The sequence below is a fragment of the Nannobrachium achirus genome (genome assembly GCF_963921795.1).
Source record: "Nannobrachium achirus genome assembly, chromosome: 3".
NCBI lineage: Eukaryota > Metazoa > Chordata > Actinopteri > Myctophiformes > Myctophidae > Nannobrachium > Nannobrachium achirus.
Window position 1 is genome coordinate 45,527,966 of NC_137812.1, and position 18,049 is coordinate 45,546,014.

At 41.7% G+C, this 18,049-nt stretch overlaps 1 protein-coding gene across 2 annotated transcripts in view; it reads left to right on the forward strand.

Annotated features, from left to right (window-relative positions):
* Nucleotides 1–12,097, forward strand: part of ecpas (Ecm29 proteasome adaptor and scaffold) — a 33,771-nt gene extending 21,674 nt beyond the window's left edge. For both annotated transcript variants that reach the window (XM_080721667.1, XM_080721668.1), the window contains exons 35-49: nt 951–1,101; nt 1,482–1,547; nt 1,707–1,796; nt 2,057–2,123; nt 3,836–3,927; nt 4,193–4,259; nt 4,418–4,615; nt 5,195–5,406; nt 5,725–5,768; nt 6,304–6,496; nt 6,893–7,037; nt 7,775–7,880; nt 8,772–8,860; nt 9,095–9,166; nt 10,689–12,097. In XM_080721667.1, the coding sequence (XP_080577793.1) occupies nt 951–1,101; nt 1,482–1,547; nt 1,707–1,796; nt 2,057–2,123; nt 3,836–3,927; nt 4,193–4,259; nt 4,418–4,615; nt 5,195–5,406; nt 5,725–5,768; nt 6,304–6,496; nt 6,893–7,037; nt 7,775–7,880; nt 8,772–8,860; nt 9,095–9,166; nt 10,689–10,828 (1,732 nt within the window). In that variant the 3' untranslated portion in view covers nt 10,829–12,097. The remainder of the gene's footprint in view (nt 1–950; nt 1,102–1,481; nt 1,548–1,706; nt 1,797–2,056; nt 2,124–3,835; nt 3,928–4,192; nt 4,260–4,417; nt 4,616–5,194; nt 5,407–5,724; nt 5,769–6,303; nt 6,497–6,892; nt 7,038–7,774; nt 7,881–8,771; nt 8,861–9,094; nt 9,167–10,688) is intronic.
* The last annotated feature ends 5,952 nt before the right edge of the window (nt 12,098–18,049 follow it).

Here is an 18,049-nt window from a genome sequence, read left to right on the forward strand (position 1 = left end):
TACATAATCATCTAATCACAATTATTTGAGGTAATCGCAATTATTTCGCATAATAGTCTTAATCGTTTCTATGTTGAGAAATGTTAATATAGTTTCAAACACATTCAAAAGGTAGTGGAAATAGCAGATCTACAAGCTCTCAACACGTCGCATCGTGACGTGTTGTGAGCTTGTAGATCGGCTAATTCCACTATCAATGTTCTTTAGTATAAAGTATAAAGTTGTCAAATACATGTATGTCAATAATTTCTTTGTATATTTTAGTAAGTTATGTGTCATAATTGTCTCCACCAGCCGAAGGCTGAGGGAGAGTATGTTTTCCCCTCCGTCCGTCCGTGCGTCCGTGCGTCCGTCCGTCCGTCCGTCCGTCCGTCCGTGCGTGCGTCCTCGCAGTTTGTGAGCAGCTAATCTCAGTCACCGTTGGCCCGATCGCTGCCAAACTGAGCACACACACTCCCTGGATGCCAATCTAGAACCTCTGCCCCACATTTTTCAAATCAGCCTCATGGTGGCGCTATAACAGGCCGATTTGTGTGGCCTGGTTTTTACCAGCTAATCTCCGGCGCCGTTGGCCCGATCGCTGCCAAACTGAGCACACACACTCCCTGGATGCTAATTCAGAACCTCTGCCCCACATTTTTTAAATCAGCCTCATGGTGGCGCTATAACAGGCCGATTTGTGTGGCCTGGTGGAGACCTGTGCTCGGAAGAGCACTGCTTCTAGTTGCCATGTGCAACTTCAAAGCCTAAAAGCCAAACAGAACGACAAGCGACAACGACAAATACACTATTAAATCATAAAAACACAATTATTTGATGACAATTAATCGTTATGTAAAATGCCATAATCGTGACAGCCTTATGTATTGTATTCTCTTTTATGGACCCCAAGAAGCCAAGGCTAATGGGGATCCATCTAAAAAAACCTCTAAACGTTCTCCCTCCCTCAGCATCCAGACCCTGGTGAAGGTGAGTAAGACGGCTGGTGCCAGGCTGAAACCTCACACCCCTCGGCTGATCCCAGCCCTGCTGGAGGCCCTGAGCACCCTGGAGCCCCAGGTCCTCAACTACCTCAGCCTCCGAGCCACAGAGCAGGAGAAGGTAAACCTGGAGACCGTGGTGAACCGCTGTCATCATGAGATAATCTGTCCCCTCAAGTATACCGTAGCACTTTTCAAACAACTTTTGAAAAGTACTACTCATACATAACAACTTAGTTCTTTTTTGTAAATGCTGTGTTTGTTTAAAAACATTTTAGATGACGTTTCACATGTTAGCCCCCACACGTTACATTTTGTGTGTTATGTGAACTTAACATCTTCCTTAAATGAAACGTATTGCTCTGTTGTTTGTGTTTTGTGTTTCCGATGGCTGTAAAAATAATCTATCAGCGTCCTGTGCTATATTGTCGTTTGGCAGCACCTCGAGTCATCACTACAGGAGTTTTTTTTAATCTGTTTTGACTCTTGCTTTCCCCCCAGAGTGCCATGGATGCAGCTAGGCTGAGTGCTGCCAAGTCCTCCCCCATGATGGAGACCATAAACATGGTAAAAATGTATTATTATAGTGCACCCATTTTTATAATTGAGGTTACATGAAATCATTTTCCAGTTTGTTGGTATTTCAAACAGAACCTTGCAAACATCAAGTGCAGAATACATCTTGGGAAGCGCTTTGAGATATCTCCCTTCTGTGTGTTTGTATAGTGTCTTCAGCATCTGGATGTGTCTGTACTGGGAGAACTGGTCCCCAGGCTCTGTGAGCTGCTCAAGAGTGGAGTGGGGCTAGGAACCAAGGTACACACACCTAAGCCTAATTTATACTTCATTGTACGACTGACTGTAGCCGATCCACAAGCTCTCAACATGTCTCATCACGGTGCAATGAGCGCTTGTGGATTGGCTGTTTTCATAATTAAGCATTTCTCAAATTCTTTGCTTTCTTTCAGTCCCCTTTCTGTCTCGTACCCCCATCCACCTACCGTCTGTATGAATAGATGCAGTGCACTGTGAGTCATGTTATTGCTCTGTATTTATTTGCCTCTGTCCCTCCATAGGGTGGTTGTGCCAGTGTCATTGTTTCCCTCACAGTGCAGTGTCCCCAAGACCTCACCCCATACTCAGGTACGACTGCACAACTACTACTGCCAATACAATTAGTCTTGAGACTCTTTAACCCATTTAGGCCTGAACACATTATGACGCAATATTTTATGCTTTAACTATTGAAAAATAGCAGATATACAAGCTCACAGCGCGGCACCGAGTGCCGCGCTGCGAACTTGTAGATCTGCTATTTTTGAAAAATCGTGAAAATTAGATTTTTGACCCGATTACATAAGTGTCTTTTGAATCCTTCTAAGATTTTTTGAAAAACCGATGTTTGTATGTCAACAATCTGGCCAGCCATCATCAAAGAAAAGGTCCTTTTCATTTAACTGGAGCTCAGTTAGTCTGTTCTTGAGAGACTACTATGTCAGTGGTTCTCAAACCTTTTCATGTGAAGGACCCCCAAAATGATATTTATTTGGCCACGGACCCCCATCTCAAAATATTTAGTCCCAGGGACCACCCAGAAGCAAAATTTGAGTTACAAACGTTCGCTTTGAAAATACATATATTCAAAGATTTGCACACATTTTCACGACTTTTTCAAAAAATAGCAGATCTACAAGCTCGCAGCGCGGCACTCAGTGCCGCGCTGTGAGCTTGTATATCTGCTATTTTTCACTGGTTAAAGCATTCAATAATTTTAGGCCTAAATGGGTTAACCACGTGAACCCAAGTGTCCTGAGGTGAACATTTGGCGAAAATAGCAGATCTAAAAACTTGCAACGGATGCCAGAAATTGCAAATCTAAAAACGTGGATGCAATGGATTTTGCAATATTTCTGTATATCTGTGCGAAACAATATAATCTCTTAGCAAGTAGATATTTTTAGTTTATAATGATATGATTATATATTGTTTCACAAGACATACTGGTACACAATGTAACTGAATTGGCTGAAAAGGGTCAAGCAAGTCATCATTTTATTTCGGTTTGAGATCAAATTCCCCATTCTAGCAGCGAGGCTACAGCAGCTATACATCGCTGATCACAAGGGGGGGGGGTTCTTATTAACACACAATCAAGGTCTAAGGTATATAAATGACATACCGGTAGTATAGTGTTGAAAATGAGTGCTCTTCTGCTTTAACCCATTTAGGCCTACGATTATTGACTGCTTTAACTACTGAAAAATAGCAGATATACAAGCTCACAGCGCGGCACCGAGTGCCGCGCTGCGAGCTTGTAGATCTGCTATTTTTGAAAAAGTCGTGCAAATCTTTGAATATATGTATTTTCAAAGCGAACGTTTGTAACTCAAATTTTGCTTCTGGGTGGTCCCTGGAACTAGATATTTTGAGATGGGGGTCCGTGGCCAAATACATATCATTTTGGGGGTCCTTCACATGAAAAGGTTTGAGAACCACTGACATAGTAGTCTCTCAAGAACAGACTAACTGAGCTCCAGTTAAGTGAAAAGGACCTTTTCTTTGATGATGGCTGGCCAGATTGCTGACATAGAAACATAGGTTTTTTCCAAAATCTTAGAAGGATTCAAAAGACACTTATAAGAATCGGGTCAGAATTCTAATTTTCACGATTTTTCAAAAATAGCAGATCTACAAGCTCACAGCGCGGCACTCGGTGCCGCGCTGTGAGCTTGTATATCTGCTATTTTTCAATATTTAAAGCATAAAATATTGCGTCATAATGTGTTCAGGCCTAAATGGGTTAAGTGATAACGTATACTGTCTGTACACTGGTGTGTTTGACGTTGCTACTGTAGGTAAACTGATGAGTGCCCTGCTGAATGGCATCCATGACAGGAGCAGTGTGGTGCAGAAAGCTTTTGCCTTCGCTCTGGGCCACCTGGTCAGGGTAAGCATGGCTTTTCACAAACACTAGTTAACACAGATGTTATTCACACAGCCCCATTTTGCTTTTACAACATACTGTACGTCATGCTTCAATCACCTGAAACTTAGGTTAATCAAAGTCCTTATTATCTGCATAAATTGAAAAAGAAAATAGGAAGAAAAGACATGTGGCATTAGAAATCACACACACGGACATTTTGACTTATACTGACTGCAGCGCTCTACAGTCTCAAATAACCCTTTTTTTCTGTCCCCAAATCCCCCAGACTGCAAAGGACAGCAGTGTAGAGAAACTACTACTGAAGCTCAATAACTGGTACCTGGAGAAAGAGGGTGAGAGGACACAAACACAGGTTCATTCCATTTAAACGTGGAATTAGTTGAAATGAGCTGTAGCTATTGCCTGATTTATACTTGGATATGCGACTATGTCAAACCAATCGACACCGGCGAGCGAAGTGAACAGTGAATCGATTTTCCCCTTCTCCCAGACCCGGTGTACAAGTCGTCGTGCGCGCAGACGATGCACGCCATCAGCCATTACAGTCCTGATGTGCTGAAGAGCCATGCTGGAGTGGCACTGCCCCTGGCCTTCCTGGGCATGCACCAGGCTCCAGGCCCAGAGGAGGAGAAAGGAGAGTGCCACGATGCCACGCTGTTCACCGAGGTGTGGCAGGAGAACGTCCCAGGTAAGCTTGCTTCATCCCATTAAGACCTGAGGCCCATTCAACGAAATGTCCTCTCTAAACAATATATATATATTCAAAGATTTGCACAAATGTATTTTTGAATAGCAAAAAAAAAATGGGTCACTTATGTAATGTTGTCATTATGGTGGTGTCGCTCACCGAATATGGCAGACCTACAAGCTCGCAACACGTTGCATTTATGATTCTTTTTACATACTATGGCAATCATCATAGGCACTTTCCTTGTTTCATGTTTTTCCCTCAACCCTTGTCTCTGTAGAGTTCTTGAGTATCGTCCATTTTGACCATTTGTCGTCCATTTGTTCTTTCTGCAGCCTCAAGCGATGCGTCAGTTTTTCCATGGCATTTATGATTCTTTTATTGATATTACGATATCCATTTTTCGATTAAGTGATTTGGTTTAGAGGGAAAAAAGGAGCTGAACAAACATAGAGCACTGAGAGACCCTGGGGAACAAAGTATGTAGGGTACAAGTATGTAGGGTACAGTATACTGTATGTGTTAATGTATGAGGATCATGACTTGAGGGCCTCTGGTGTGTGTTTGCTTGACCACCAGGAAGCTTTGGAGGCATCAGGCTTTACATGACAGAGCTGATCGAGATTACCCAGAAGGCTTTGCATTCCCAGTCCTGGAAGATGAAGGCTCAAGGCGCCGCTGCCATGGCGACTGTAGCAAAGGAACAGACGGGCTCCTTGGTGGCGCCACACCTTGGCATGGTGCTGAGCGCTCTGATGCAGGGACTGTCTGGACGCACATGGGCGGGCAAGGTCAAAACTGCTAATCCATTTGTTTTCTTTTTTATGGAAAGTATGTTTAGGGAGTGAAACAGCTGCAGAGTCGGCAAAGAGGCCGTCTGGGAATCAGATCACTGCCTGTTGAAGTGTCCCTGAGTACTGTATTAATAGTGTCCTCTTCTCCTAATATTTAGGATGGCTAGGAGCACAGGACATATTCACACATATGCATTGTACAGTGACAGAAAATATGCCAAAGGAGTGTAGTCTAAATTATTATTGCTGTTATTAAATAATGTTAAATAGTCAAGTGAGCTAATAAACTGACTTGTGCCTTTTGATTTCCTCCAGGAGGAGTTGTTGAAAGCCATTGGGTCAGTGGTATCCAAGTGCAGGTATGGTATCTTTCACAATACGTTATGTGTACGCATCTTCTAAGACATTACCTTACCTAATCTAAGAATACGACTTTGATCTTCCTGTAAAGTGTTGGTTGGCCATCACTGTTTTAAATTAGACGTTTTCTACCTGTCGCCTCAAGAACCCCCACATGAGCTAGCCTTGCGTAGCCAGACTATACCACTGCGTGAATATGAGTCTGATATATATATGGACGTTCTTTCTAGCATCTATGGTAGGGCTTAGCTACAGTAATTGAGTGCCAGGCAACAAATGTTCCGAAATCAAATATGAGAGCTAATCGCTCTGGTTGAGCAAATCATGCACCATGAATGGAGCCAGTCTAGTGGCCAATCTACAAGTTCACTATGCAAGTGTGAACTTGTATTTTTGCTAAGGCTTGATAAATCAAACCTTAGACAGTTTATTGCTTACCCAGATTCCCCCCTTGATTCAAAGAATTCTCATCATCTTTTGTGTACAGTATGTACTGTCATTTTATCCATGGTTTACATTGTTTTCTCACTGCAGTTCTGAGCTGCAGAAGCCCTGTCCAGGCCAGCCCAGCATCTCTGAGGTGTTGGCAGTGGTGATGAAGGAGTGCTGCAAGGAGAGCTTGGTGTACAAGATGGCCGCCCTGCGCTGTGCAGGAGATGTGCTGCACAGCAGCCAGGAGGACCGCTTCAGTGATATGGCCCAGATCCTCATCCCTCTTATCAAGAAGGTAACAGGACATAGGGCAGCAGTGGCTCAGGAGTAGAGAAACCGTCATTAGAACACAGAGGGTTCCCAGTTCGATCACAGGCTCCCCCAGAGTTAGTGTCGAAGAGTCCTTGAGCAAGACTCTGAACCCCTAGTTGCTCCTGATGGGTTGGTGCCTTGCATGGTTTCCTCCGCCATCGGTGTATGACTGTGTGAATGTATGCACAATCTCTGTAAAGTGCCTTAGAAGCCTAGATGAAGGGGCTATATAAATGCAAAATGTACATTTAGGACATAAACACTGTATGTCAACAAGTAGTCCTTAAAAACATGTTTGAAGTCTTTGTGGAGCATGTCACACCTACATTTAGCCTACACCTACATTTAGACAAACAAACCTCCTCTTGACTCCTGACAGAACTGTCCAGAGAGTGGCGGCGTATCCCCGAGGTCCCTGGAAGAGGATGATGGAGATAAGAAGGACCGGGAGCTGCAAACAGAAGCTCTGCTCTGTGCCTTCGACACGTTGGGAAAGGCCTGGCCCAAGAATCCACAAACCCAAGGTAAATCTACAGCTAATTCCACAGAATAGGTCTTTGATGACAGCATGTCGTTCATGCAAGCATGTTGCACAGCGAAAATACTGTAGCCTATCTACCTACGGTTATTAAGATTAGAGCATTTGAAGTGGTCAAACTGGGAATATGTTCTGAAGCATCTTTCATAAAACCCTAACCGTCTCGGATATTTCATAAAAGCAATGGTTAAAGCCTCAATCTGTAATCTCCACCTGCCCGAAAATATTTATCTGCCAATGGCAGGTGGGCAACCCTTTGTGTCAACGCATGATTAAGTATGCCTGGTTTTTAGGCGGGTGGTTGGCCACACCCACAGTGTTGTTGAATGGTAAAAAGGGGAGGGGGATGACATTATGATGTCATTATATCAGTGTATTTAATTTGGGCCTGTTGACTCAGAGGCTTTCAGCTTTCAGGAAGTAACCAAATATACACAGGAAATATACACATATTTACATATTATAACCACACCTGGGGTCTATTCAAGTAATGTTAACTCCATAGACACACAGAAAACAGAAAAGTACAAAACTATGGCACCACCTCTTTCACCTGGTTGGTGGTATATAGAACGGCAGCAACAATAATATTGTTATGTGTTAATCCTTTCACACCATTTCACAAATTGTAAATCATGACTTAGCCGTACAACATGTCTCAGTTGTGGGTTTTATTTTTGCTTTAATTCATGCTTTAAACGTTGCTCCTTTGGGTCTGTGCAGCTCGTTACCAGGTGGAGGTGTGCACACTGATTTGTGAGAAGCTCAGGCTGAGCACGTGGAAGGTCCAGCTGGGAGTTCTACACTGTCTGAAGGCTTACATCCAGGGGTACGTGATAGAAATAATAGCAATACCCTATTAATCACAATGAATGGCTTTAAAGCTAGTAAGCCAGTGTGGTGTTTGTTTATTTGTTTGTAGGTGCCATTGAGCTTTTATCTGTTGTTGTTTAGATGCTGCTGTCCTGTATTCTTCTACATTTACTTTATTTATTCATCCACATTGGCACTATTTTGAATCCCCTCAAGGGCACCTGGGGGTCCCCACACCCCACTTTGAGAACCACTGGACTAGGGTTCATGCCACTTAACACATTTAGAACGGGTACACATTATTGTGTATCATTATTTTATGATTTAACTATTGAAAAATAGCAGATATACAAGCTCACAGCGCGGCACCGAGTGCCACGCTGCAAGCTTGTAGATCTGCTATTTTTGAAAAATCTTGAAAATTTGAATTTTGTCTTTTGAATCCTTCTAAGGTTTTTTGAAAAACCTATGTTTCTATGTCCGCAATCTGGCTCGCCATCGTCAAAGAAAAGGTCCTTTTCACTTAACTGGAGCTCAGTTAGTCTGTTCTTGAGAGACTACTATGTCAGTGGCTCTCAAACTTTTTCATGTGAAGGACCCCCAAAATGACATGAATTTGGACACAGACCCCTATCTCAAAATATTTAGTTCCAGGGACCACCCAGAAGCAAAATTTGAGTTACAAACGTTTGCTTAAAAAATACATAATTATATTCAAAGATTTGCAAACATTTTCACGACTTTTTCAAAAATAGCAGATCTACAAGCTCGCAGCTTGTATATCTGCTATTTTTCAATAGTTAAAGCGTTAAATAATGTTAGGCCTAAATAGGTTAAACGCACCTTCTAAGGCGCTCAGCATGAGAACGTCTTGATCAGTTTTGAAGTGAATGTTTTGTCTTTTTAGGCTGTTGCTGCTGGAGAAGGGCTATCAGGATCCTAATGCACTATCTCAGATCCTCACAGAGACCTGTGCTGCTCTCACATACCCGCTAGGTATGATTGCTAACAGTATATAGACTATCTTCTGCATTAACCACTTGAACCCCAGTGTCCTTATTCTGGGCACGTCATAACAGGTGATCTACAGGCTCACAAAGCATCGCAACACGGGTTGTGAACTTGTAGATTTACTTTTGTTGGCAATGAAATGTGTTGATTGAATGATTTGTTTTTATTGAGAAATTTTTACATTAACATAATTTGTGTATTTGTATATTCTCCCTCAAGAAAATAAGAGTTATTCATCAGTGAGGACGGAAGCCTTGTCTGTTGTGGAGCTTCTGGTGAAGAGGACTGGAGGTAAATAGACAACTATTAACTCATTTTATACTACAGTTTGGATCTTTTGTTTTAAAACACAAGAATTTTTTTATCTATTTGTAACTCTGAGGTCATTACAAATGTAACCAAATGGACCCTTACAGGTCCATTTGGTTAAAATTTTATATCCTCTCAAAGTTAAACTAGAAATGCAGTTCCTGCAGAAACTGCGTGAGCTCGCTCTAAGATAACACACATTGAACTCGACACACTTTTTTGGGGTTTGGGTTTTACAAAAAAGGTTACTAGAAAAGGTCCATTGAATTCATCCATAACTTTGTGGTATTTCTACTATTTATATTACAAGCCGTAATCTAAAGTCTAGTAAGAGAGAATTAATTTCCCATAGGAATTCACTGGGAAACGGTTTTTTCAAAAATTATAAAAGATTGTAACGAGAAAAATACAAGCACACATAACTGTGTAAAGCTGAACAAGTTGAAGTTTGAACGAAATCTGTATCTCAAAATATTTGGAAGAAATTGGGTGCTAAAAAATTGTCATGGGACAACTAAGTTAGCCTGGCATTGCCAGACTAACTTAGTGAATTGTGGATTCACTCACATGTTCCTCCACAGTATCAGACTGGACTTCGGCCCATAGGCAGAGAGTATGAGAAATCAGAAAATTACCGGACCAATCAGAGGTTTTTCACTGTTTCCGGACTGCAGTTGAAACGCAGTCACTGATTGGTCCAGTCATTTTCTGATTTCTCATACTCTCTCTCTCTGCCTATGGGCCGAAGTCCAGACTGATCCTGTGGAGGAACGTGTGAGTGAATCCACGTCATCAGTCTGGCTAAAGCGAGCCCAAAATGAATACTGTACTAGTCCTACAACCTCAGGTTGGTGCTAAGCAAATGATTTAGCTCAGGGGTCTTTAACGTTTTCAGGCCAAGGACTCCTTAGCTGAGAGAGAGATGAAGCAGGGACCCCCACAACCTTTTCAGAGATTCCATATAGTTTCATGGTTTGACAGCACTATCATCAGTGTGTCAATTTGTGTTTTCAGATATTTAACCACTTGAATTGCCAATACTTAATAAACTTGACCTTTCACTCCGTACTTAGTCTGCTCTTTCCCCCCTCTACACCAAACCACTTTGCCGAAAATAGCTGATCTACAAGCTCACAATGCCTCGCGCTGTAAGGCGTTGTGAGCTTGTAGATCGGCTTTTCGGCTAAAGTTCTCAGAATATGGACGTTAGGCTTCAAGTGGTTAATATAAAAAAGGAGAAAAAGGTTTCTATCACACAAAGATTTGGAGGACCCCCTGTTGTAAGTCTGACCCCTGATTTAGATCATTCTGTAAAAACTGTAATTGCATGTGCTTTGTCCGTGACTGTTGCTAAAGGTGTGTGTGTGTGTGTGTGTGTGTGTGTGTGTGTGTGTGTGTGTGTGTGTGTGTGTGTGTGTGTGTGTGTGTGTGTGTGTGTGTGTGTGTGTGTGTGTGTGTGTGTGTGTGTGTGTGTGTGTGTGTGTGTGTGTGTGTGTTCCTGCAGAGAGCGAGCAGTGGGACTGCGTATCCGTGAAGAGCAGAGAGCAGCTCCAGCGCTCTCTGTCCACCCTGCAGTCAGACACCAGGCCTGACCTGAAGGACAAGGCTCAGGAGCTCCGCAGACACATTCAGAGCCAGCCCTGAAAACCCAACCACACCTGTCTCTAACCACGCGCACACACACACACAGCCAGTCCTAATAAGACAACGCCAAATCAGAGCACACTAGGGAAAAGAAAATAATTTGTTCATGCTCTCCTTTAACTGCTCTATTTTTTACAACGCTGGTTCTTTCTCCACTGACCTTCACCCACCTCCGACCATGTTAGCAAACCATATTACTTGTACAGATGAAACTGCCCCATGCAAGCGTCACGACTGGTTCGGTTTATAAGGCTGGTAAACTTAGCTCTGTTTAAATGTGGACAATGAGGAGGAGGAGGAGGAGGAGGAGGGAGGTGGTTTGTTGGGTTTACATTTCTAATAATAATGATGATAATAATAAATACCATATAAACGTGTGTTTTATTTGTGAACACTGTATACCTGTAGCTCCTCTAGGGGGCGTTCTACTGCTGCCATGAGTTATCTGTTGTCGCTGACGGGCAGAAAGCTTGTATGTCCATAAGCGTTACTTTTCAGGAGATGGAAAAAAGTTCGAATGGATCCAATATCATTATTATTTAGTAACACGTTCTTAATACTTTCCAAATGTTTTTAATAGCAACAATGGCAGATCTACAAGCTCACGCCTCATGTAGGTCGGCAATATTATCTGCTACTTGTACAACAAAGTAGGGCATTAATTTACAAATAAAGAGTTGAAATATGGAGATAAAAGGTTTCTGCCCAACAGCAACGATATACAGAAATCGGTCTAAAGGCACAGGGGTAGTCTAGCCTTTAACCACTTTCAACCTGGCATGTCTATTTTGTGCATGTTCTAGGAGAAAATGAGCCAATCTGCAAGCTCAGTGCGTTGCATCACAAAGTGTTTTGAGCTTGGAGATCGACTATTTTTTTTTTGTGCGACAGTTGTTCAACAAAGTATAAAGCGGGGCTTAAATGGTTAAAGTTTGGACCCAAATATGCTCTTTTACTGATCCACTGCTACACCACTGCTGTTACCATCATGGATTTAACATGAAGCATTCTGGGTACAAGAGCACATGCTTAGGGAAACCCAGTGCTTTAAAAGGTGTTAGGATATTACGTTTGTGTTAGGAATGGATATTGCAAAAGTAATGATGGAGATGTAATTAAAACGTAAAATATTTTGCACCTCTTGTTTTGTTTTAAGTGGCGAGTCACGTGTTGAAAATCACATTTTCTCCTCCCATTTGCTGTGGGAAGGAGGTGTTAAACTAAATATTTTCAGAAGCCTTGGAAATAAAATCCCATCCATGAATTTGGCATGAAGTGTTTGTGTTCATTTGTCTCCCACTACAGAACTGTAATCTTTTATAGATGTTTTTTGTCTGACCGGGATGTGCATTTATTTATGTAGTATGAGAAAGCAAGCTTTGGAAAATCTACGGGATTAATACATAAGCAGCAATCATAGTAGTAATGTCGTCATACCATGGTAATTATAGTTCAATAATAAATAACCACTAAGATGAGTCCCTTTTAGCTACCAACCCAGGGCCACAAACATACAATGGTCACACCCATGGGTGTCGCATCAAATTCTGGGCCCTGGGTACAAGGATTCACTGTGGGGCCCCTGTGCTTTAACTATTGAAAAATAGCAGATATACAAGCTCTGCTATTTTTGAAAAATCATGAAAATCTTTGAATATTTCAAATCTTTCTAAGGTTTTTTTTGAAAAACCTATATATGTTTCGATGTCAGTGGAGCTCAAACCTTTTCATGTGCAGGACCCCCAAAATGGTATGTATTTGGCCACAGACCCCCATCTCAAAATATTTAGTTCCAGGGACCCCCCAGAAGCAAAATTTGAGTTACAAATGTTCGCTTAAAAAATACACATATTCAAAGATTTGCACACATTTTCACGACTTTTCAAAAATAGCAGATCTACAAGCTCGCAGCGCGGCACTCGGTGCCGCGCTGTGAGCTTGTATATCTGCTATTTTTCAATAGTTAAAGCATAAAATAATTAAGGCCCCTCCAACACCTTGGGCCCTAGTAACTCAGTCCCACTTTCCTACCCCTTGTGACCCAAGAGTAAAAGTCTAAGTAAAATAACTCATTCAGAGCAAGTTGCAAGTTTTAAATCTACAAAGTAAAGTTTTCAAATAACTAGTGGATTAAAAGCATGATTAAAAATAGCCTACAATGTTTGCCTCGGAGACGTATAGTAGTGGACTAGATCGAGGTAAAAGGTAAAAATTGAAATACTCAAGTAAAGTAAAATAACTAAATTGTACTTATGTACAGTACTTGAGTAAATATACTTAAACTGTTACTTTCCACAACATGCATACTCAAGTGCTGGGCTGGATAGAGCATAAAGTCATGTTGTTTTGGGGTTTACTGGCCAAGTACATTCAGTGGACATACTGGCATATTACCAGCGATCGAACTGGGCTGCCAAACGGCCACTTAGCAGTTTGATCTGCTGCTGGCGCCTACACAAAAACACTCCGTCCCTGGGTGGATTCGAACCACCAACCTTTCGGTTAACAGCCGAACGCGCTAACCGATTGCCAGAGACCGCTATTACACTAAAGTGACACTTTTAAGCCATCTAGTGGACAAAGTGAGAAACTGCAATACTAGTCCGGGAAAAAAAGGGTGATTTTTGGCTGAACGTGGATTCGCCTGTAAAAGTTTTTTTCTCAACTGATTCTTGTAGCTTGGGGTCACCTCTTAAGGATTCAAGAGGATGACCAGTGATATCCATTGAGCATTTTTTATTATTAAAAAATGCTCAATGGATATCTATATATATATATATATAAAATTGCCCTAAAAAACCACTTACAGGCAGCAGCCGTTCACAACTGGTAAAAACCTAGCCCAACCCTACCCTCCCTGCCCCTTCCTTGTATATACTGTACATACTGATTGTTTAGACTTACTGTTACCTGCCCCTTCCTTGTATATATTGTATATACTGTACTTACTGATTGTATAGACCTACTGTTTTCTTTTTTTCTTTACATATCTACTGCATAGTACTGTGTTCTATTTGTCTGTCATTCAATGTTATATGAGATACTTTAATGGTTTCCTGTTGAAATAAGCTTAGTCTTTTCATGGATCTCCTTTTAGTAGACCTTGTACCAGTGAACTGTACCGTCATGAATCTGTACATTTTCCTATGCAAACTTCTAATAAAGCCTTCAATCAATCAATCAATCAATGCACTGTCTGTGTTGTTGTTTGTTTTCAATGTCGGAACTAATTACGGGCCGGAACCTACGCGTCGTGCACCTCCAAAATGATTCCCCTAGTTTAAAATGGGGTTGGTTTGGTATAATCGTTTCTTTTTGGTGTAAAATTAATACTCGTTTGCTATATTATATTATAACAAATTGTTTTTCGCATTAGTTTAGCCTCCCCTCCCCACAACAAACAAACCGGAAACCGGATCATATTGCTCAGTTTTAGAAATGTGTTTGTTTACCTTTAAGGAATGCGTGGGCGTGGCTTCTGCTGATACGTCAGAGCTTATCCGCGCCGCGGATTGGCTCATTTCACAGCGAAGCCGCACGCGCTTCGCTCAACACATTTAAAGACGGTTCCCAGCGAGTTTCCACCGCACACCTCTCTCAGACACCGAACAGATCAGCACGAAGCAAACGGAGAACGGACATATCTTCTACAACACAACAGTCAGTTACAGTTGTCTTCTTTTGAGATGAGCGTCGACAATATCTGCTACAACAGTCAGTTACAGTTGTCTTCTTTTGAGATGAGCGTCGACAAGACGACAACAACCATGACTTTGTCAGAGAGCTCAAAACGACCGTCAGTTGCCGCCGAGGAGGAACTTCTCGTCACCATGGAGGCTGGAAACGGAGCCGTTGCAGGACTCGGAGGAGGGCCCGTCGTCGTCGTCGGCGGCCGGGGAAACGTCTTGGAAAGTGACACGAGAGATCTGATCAGCACTTTCCTAATGGAAAGTGCAGGCGTGTCATCATCATCCTCTCCAAGCAGCAGGAGACGTCAAAGCGACGCTCATGCAACGATGAAGCGAGTTGTGGAGAAGGCCGTCGAAAAACACCGGTACTTGTTCAACGGCATGATCCGCAAACTGAAGTTGGACGGAGGAGATGACCTGATGATGAGCGGCGTGGGTGCAGTAGCAGCTGAGACCTTCAGCGATGGCATCACAAGCTGGGGTCGCGTTGCCAGCCTGGTGGCCTTCGGGGCAGTCGTGTGCCAGCAGTTGAAGAAGGATGACAGGGAAGATTGCGTTGGACTGGTGGCCCAAGAGATCTCCACGTACCTCCTCACCCACCAACGGGAGTGGTTGGTCAAGAACAATTCGTGGGATGGTTTTGTGGAGTTCTTTCGCGTGTCGGACCCAGAGTCCACGGTGAGGAGCACGCTGCTGATGGCAGTGGCTGGGGTCGCTGGCGTTGGGTTTGTCCTGGCCCTGTTCAGGTGAGTGTGTTAACTTGGACTCGAGAGACTGTTTCACACCCCCGACCAAATAATGCAGTGTTTCTCAAACTTTCAAATTCCAAGGTCTTCTCTAACTCTGACAATGTACAAATGGATTCCATTTGTTTGCAATTATGGAGTTACAGACTTTTATGGGTCAATTTAGACCCCCCCCCCCCCCCCCCTAAAGAAACCCACATAGTTCCTAGATTCCATTTTGAGAACTGAAATAATGGAACATTTGAGGACATAAATGTCCATGGGACATTTTTAGATGTAGGTCTACTGTAAATGATGTGAATAGAGTTGTTCTGACAATTTCAACATTTTTCTGATGTGTTTTGAAAAATAGGATGTGTTGGAGTTTGAATATTTAATTTTCTTTGTGTACAATCATTTCCCCTTCACACCTTTTGGACATTTTCATTAAGGATTAGGTTTGTGCAGTTTGCACCACCCACCTGAACTCATGTATCTATTGTATATAATGAAGCTACAAATATATATTTAATTTTTCTCAATAATGCACAATGTATTGTCTACTCTATGCATTTCTGGTTGTATTTTCTAATAAATCTATGAAAAATGTACATTGTCTGCAATATTTAAGTTCTAGGTCTGAATTCCTTACTGTATGTTAATTCCACACAGGCATTAATTTGCCTACCTGTTTTTGAAGAGTAAAATAAGGTATTTTAAAAACAAAACAATTAGTGTGGTGTGACAGACTATAGTGCTTGTCAGACTTTATTCTTTCCATCTTTCCAGATAAACTTTAGTTTGCCACACTACTCTTCCCAGTTTTGGTGGGACGTACTTGGTCCATGAGTCAAATTGACTGGCTTCATCGGGATTCTGTTCCTTGCATTTTGCAAAGATAATTTATTTGTGAATGAATCTGACTTTAAAATGTTAACTTTTCCCAAATATAGAGATGACTGACATCATAGGTGTTTGACATCATAGACCACATGAGACTGACACCAGTATGTCCATATATGGGCTTTTTAATATTGATGTCAGGGATCTATGGGCATAAAAGGGACAAGGACGGAACTGTTCAAATGGGGACTGACAGAGATATCCATATATGGTCAAGAAAGGGACAAATGGTATGATAGCAAAATGAACCCAAATCAGCACCGGACAGTTCCCCACCAGACAGGCAGTTCAGCACCACAGACAGCTCCCCACCAGACAGCCAGTTAAGCGCCATAAACCTTTCCTATAAATTTAAAAAAATATATTCAATGCTTGATCAATCATGGTGCTGGGGCAAAATCTTTTTAATAAGGGGTTTTCCGCAATGATGTTGTGTGATGAGCAAATGGACAAAATGTGCCACAGAGGTACAAATAAATCCAAGTCCATGCACTCAGGTGGATTTAAAAATAAAAGGCCTTTATTTGGACAAGGGGGCTAGAACATTATAAAACACCAATGCGTTTCGCCAAAGCCTTCTTCAGGGTGTTACTTAACAAAGACAAAATGCAGCCCCCCTGGTGGCATCCTACACATGTTGTCTACACATGAAAGCACAAAACAGGGTATGCCTACTGCTGTTAAAAATACTTTACCATGCTTATAGAGTGATAAGTTACAGATACACCATATATAGGAACCCAGTTGAGTAGTTTCTTAAAGCAGCTTTAACTATTTAACTCCAAACCAAGGACAAAAAGGGAACACAAACAAATAAAAAGATATACAATGAAATAATTCAGAAAGCAATAATTATGTACTGTGTATAGCAGTACAAAGTAAACTGTCAACAGTGTTAGATGTGTATACACAATGAATGAGACAGTATCATACGTAATATACAGACCAGTTAGACATATCGTAATATTACTGTATGTGTGCACTGTGCAACTGGATGCTGGATACCGGCTCTTACTGTAGTCCACTCAATGTATGCCATTCAGCTGCTGAGTGCCACGGCACGTGGGGAAAAAAATGTTTGTATACTTGGTTCATGGTTTTGATTACCCAGAGTCGCTTCCCAGTGGTGAGAACATGCAAGAGTTTGTGTTCAGGGCTCATGATGAGAGGGGTCAGATGATTACACCCGCTTGCTTCTGGGAAGCATGCAGTTCGTTGATGGGGACAGTAGTACATTTCCCTTTGGGAATTAACTGGAATTTATTAGGAATTAACCATAAATAACAGGAATAAAATAGAGTTTTACAGATTTATTTATCTTTTGAATAATGAACAGACATAATTGTAAACCCTTCCTTCTGATAGAAATGAACAATAATAATAATCTGCAGTTTAATTGATTTTAAATGTAATTGTGGGCTCGCCTGAAAGGCGAGACCAGTATGTTATCTTCATTATTTGTGTCCCAATTTGGCTGGGAGCCAGTCATTGGATTTTTATTCATTTTCATTTTTTCATTTCATTTGAAATCTGGGGATCATAGCTACAAAATGATATATTGGTTGTGGAGATTGACCCAACAGTTTTGAAGATATGGCTTATAGAATGATGCCATGCTGAAATACTACTTTTGAGATATTCAAGTTCTAAATAAATTTCTAACTTGCAAATGACCTGACGATCTCTCACATTAATTAAAAAAAGTCTTATTTACATGCAGAGTTAAGCTCTGGCGTTTAAGTGAAATGTAGCCTGAAATTTATGAAATGCTTTAATGGCTTTATCACATTTTAGTGAAAAAAAAAAAAAAAGGTATTTTCAGTCCCTGTCTAAAGCTGTACTTTCCGAGATGACTGGCTCTCAGTGAGATTGGGACACATTTATATAGCGAGTTCCATCGCAGC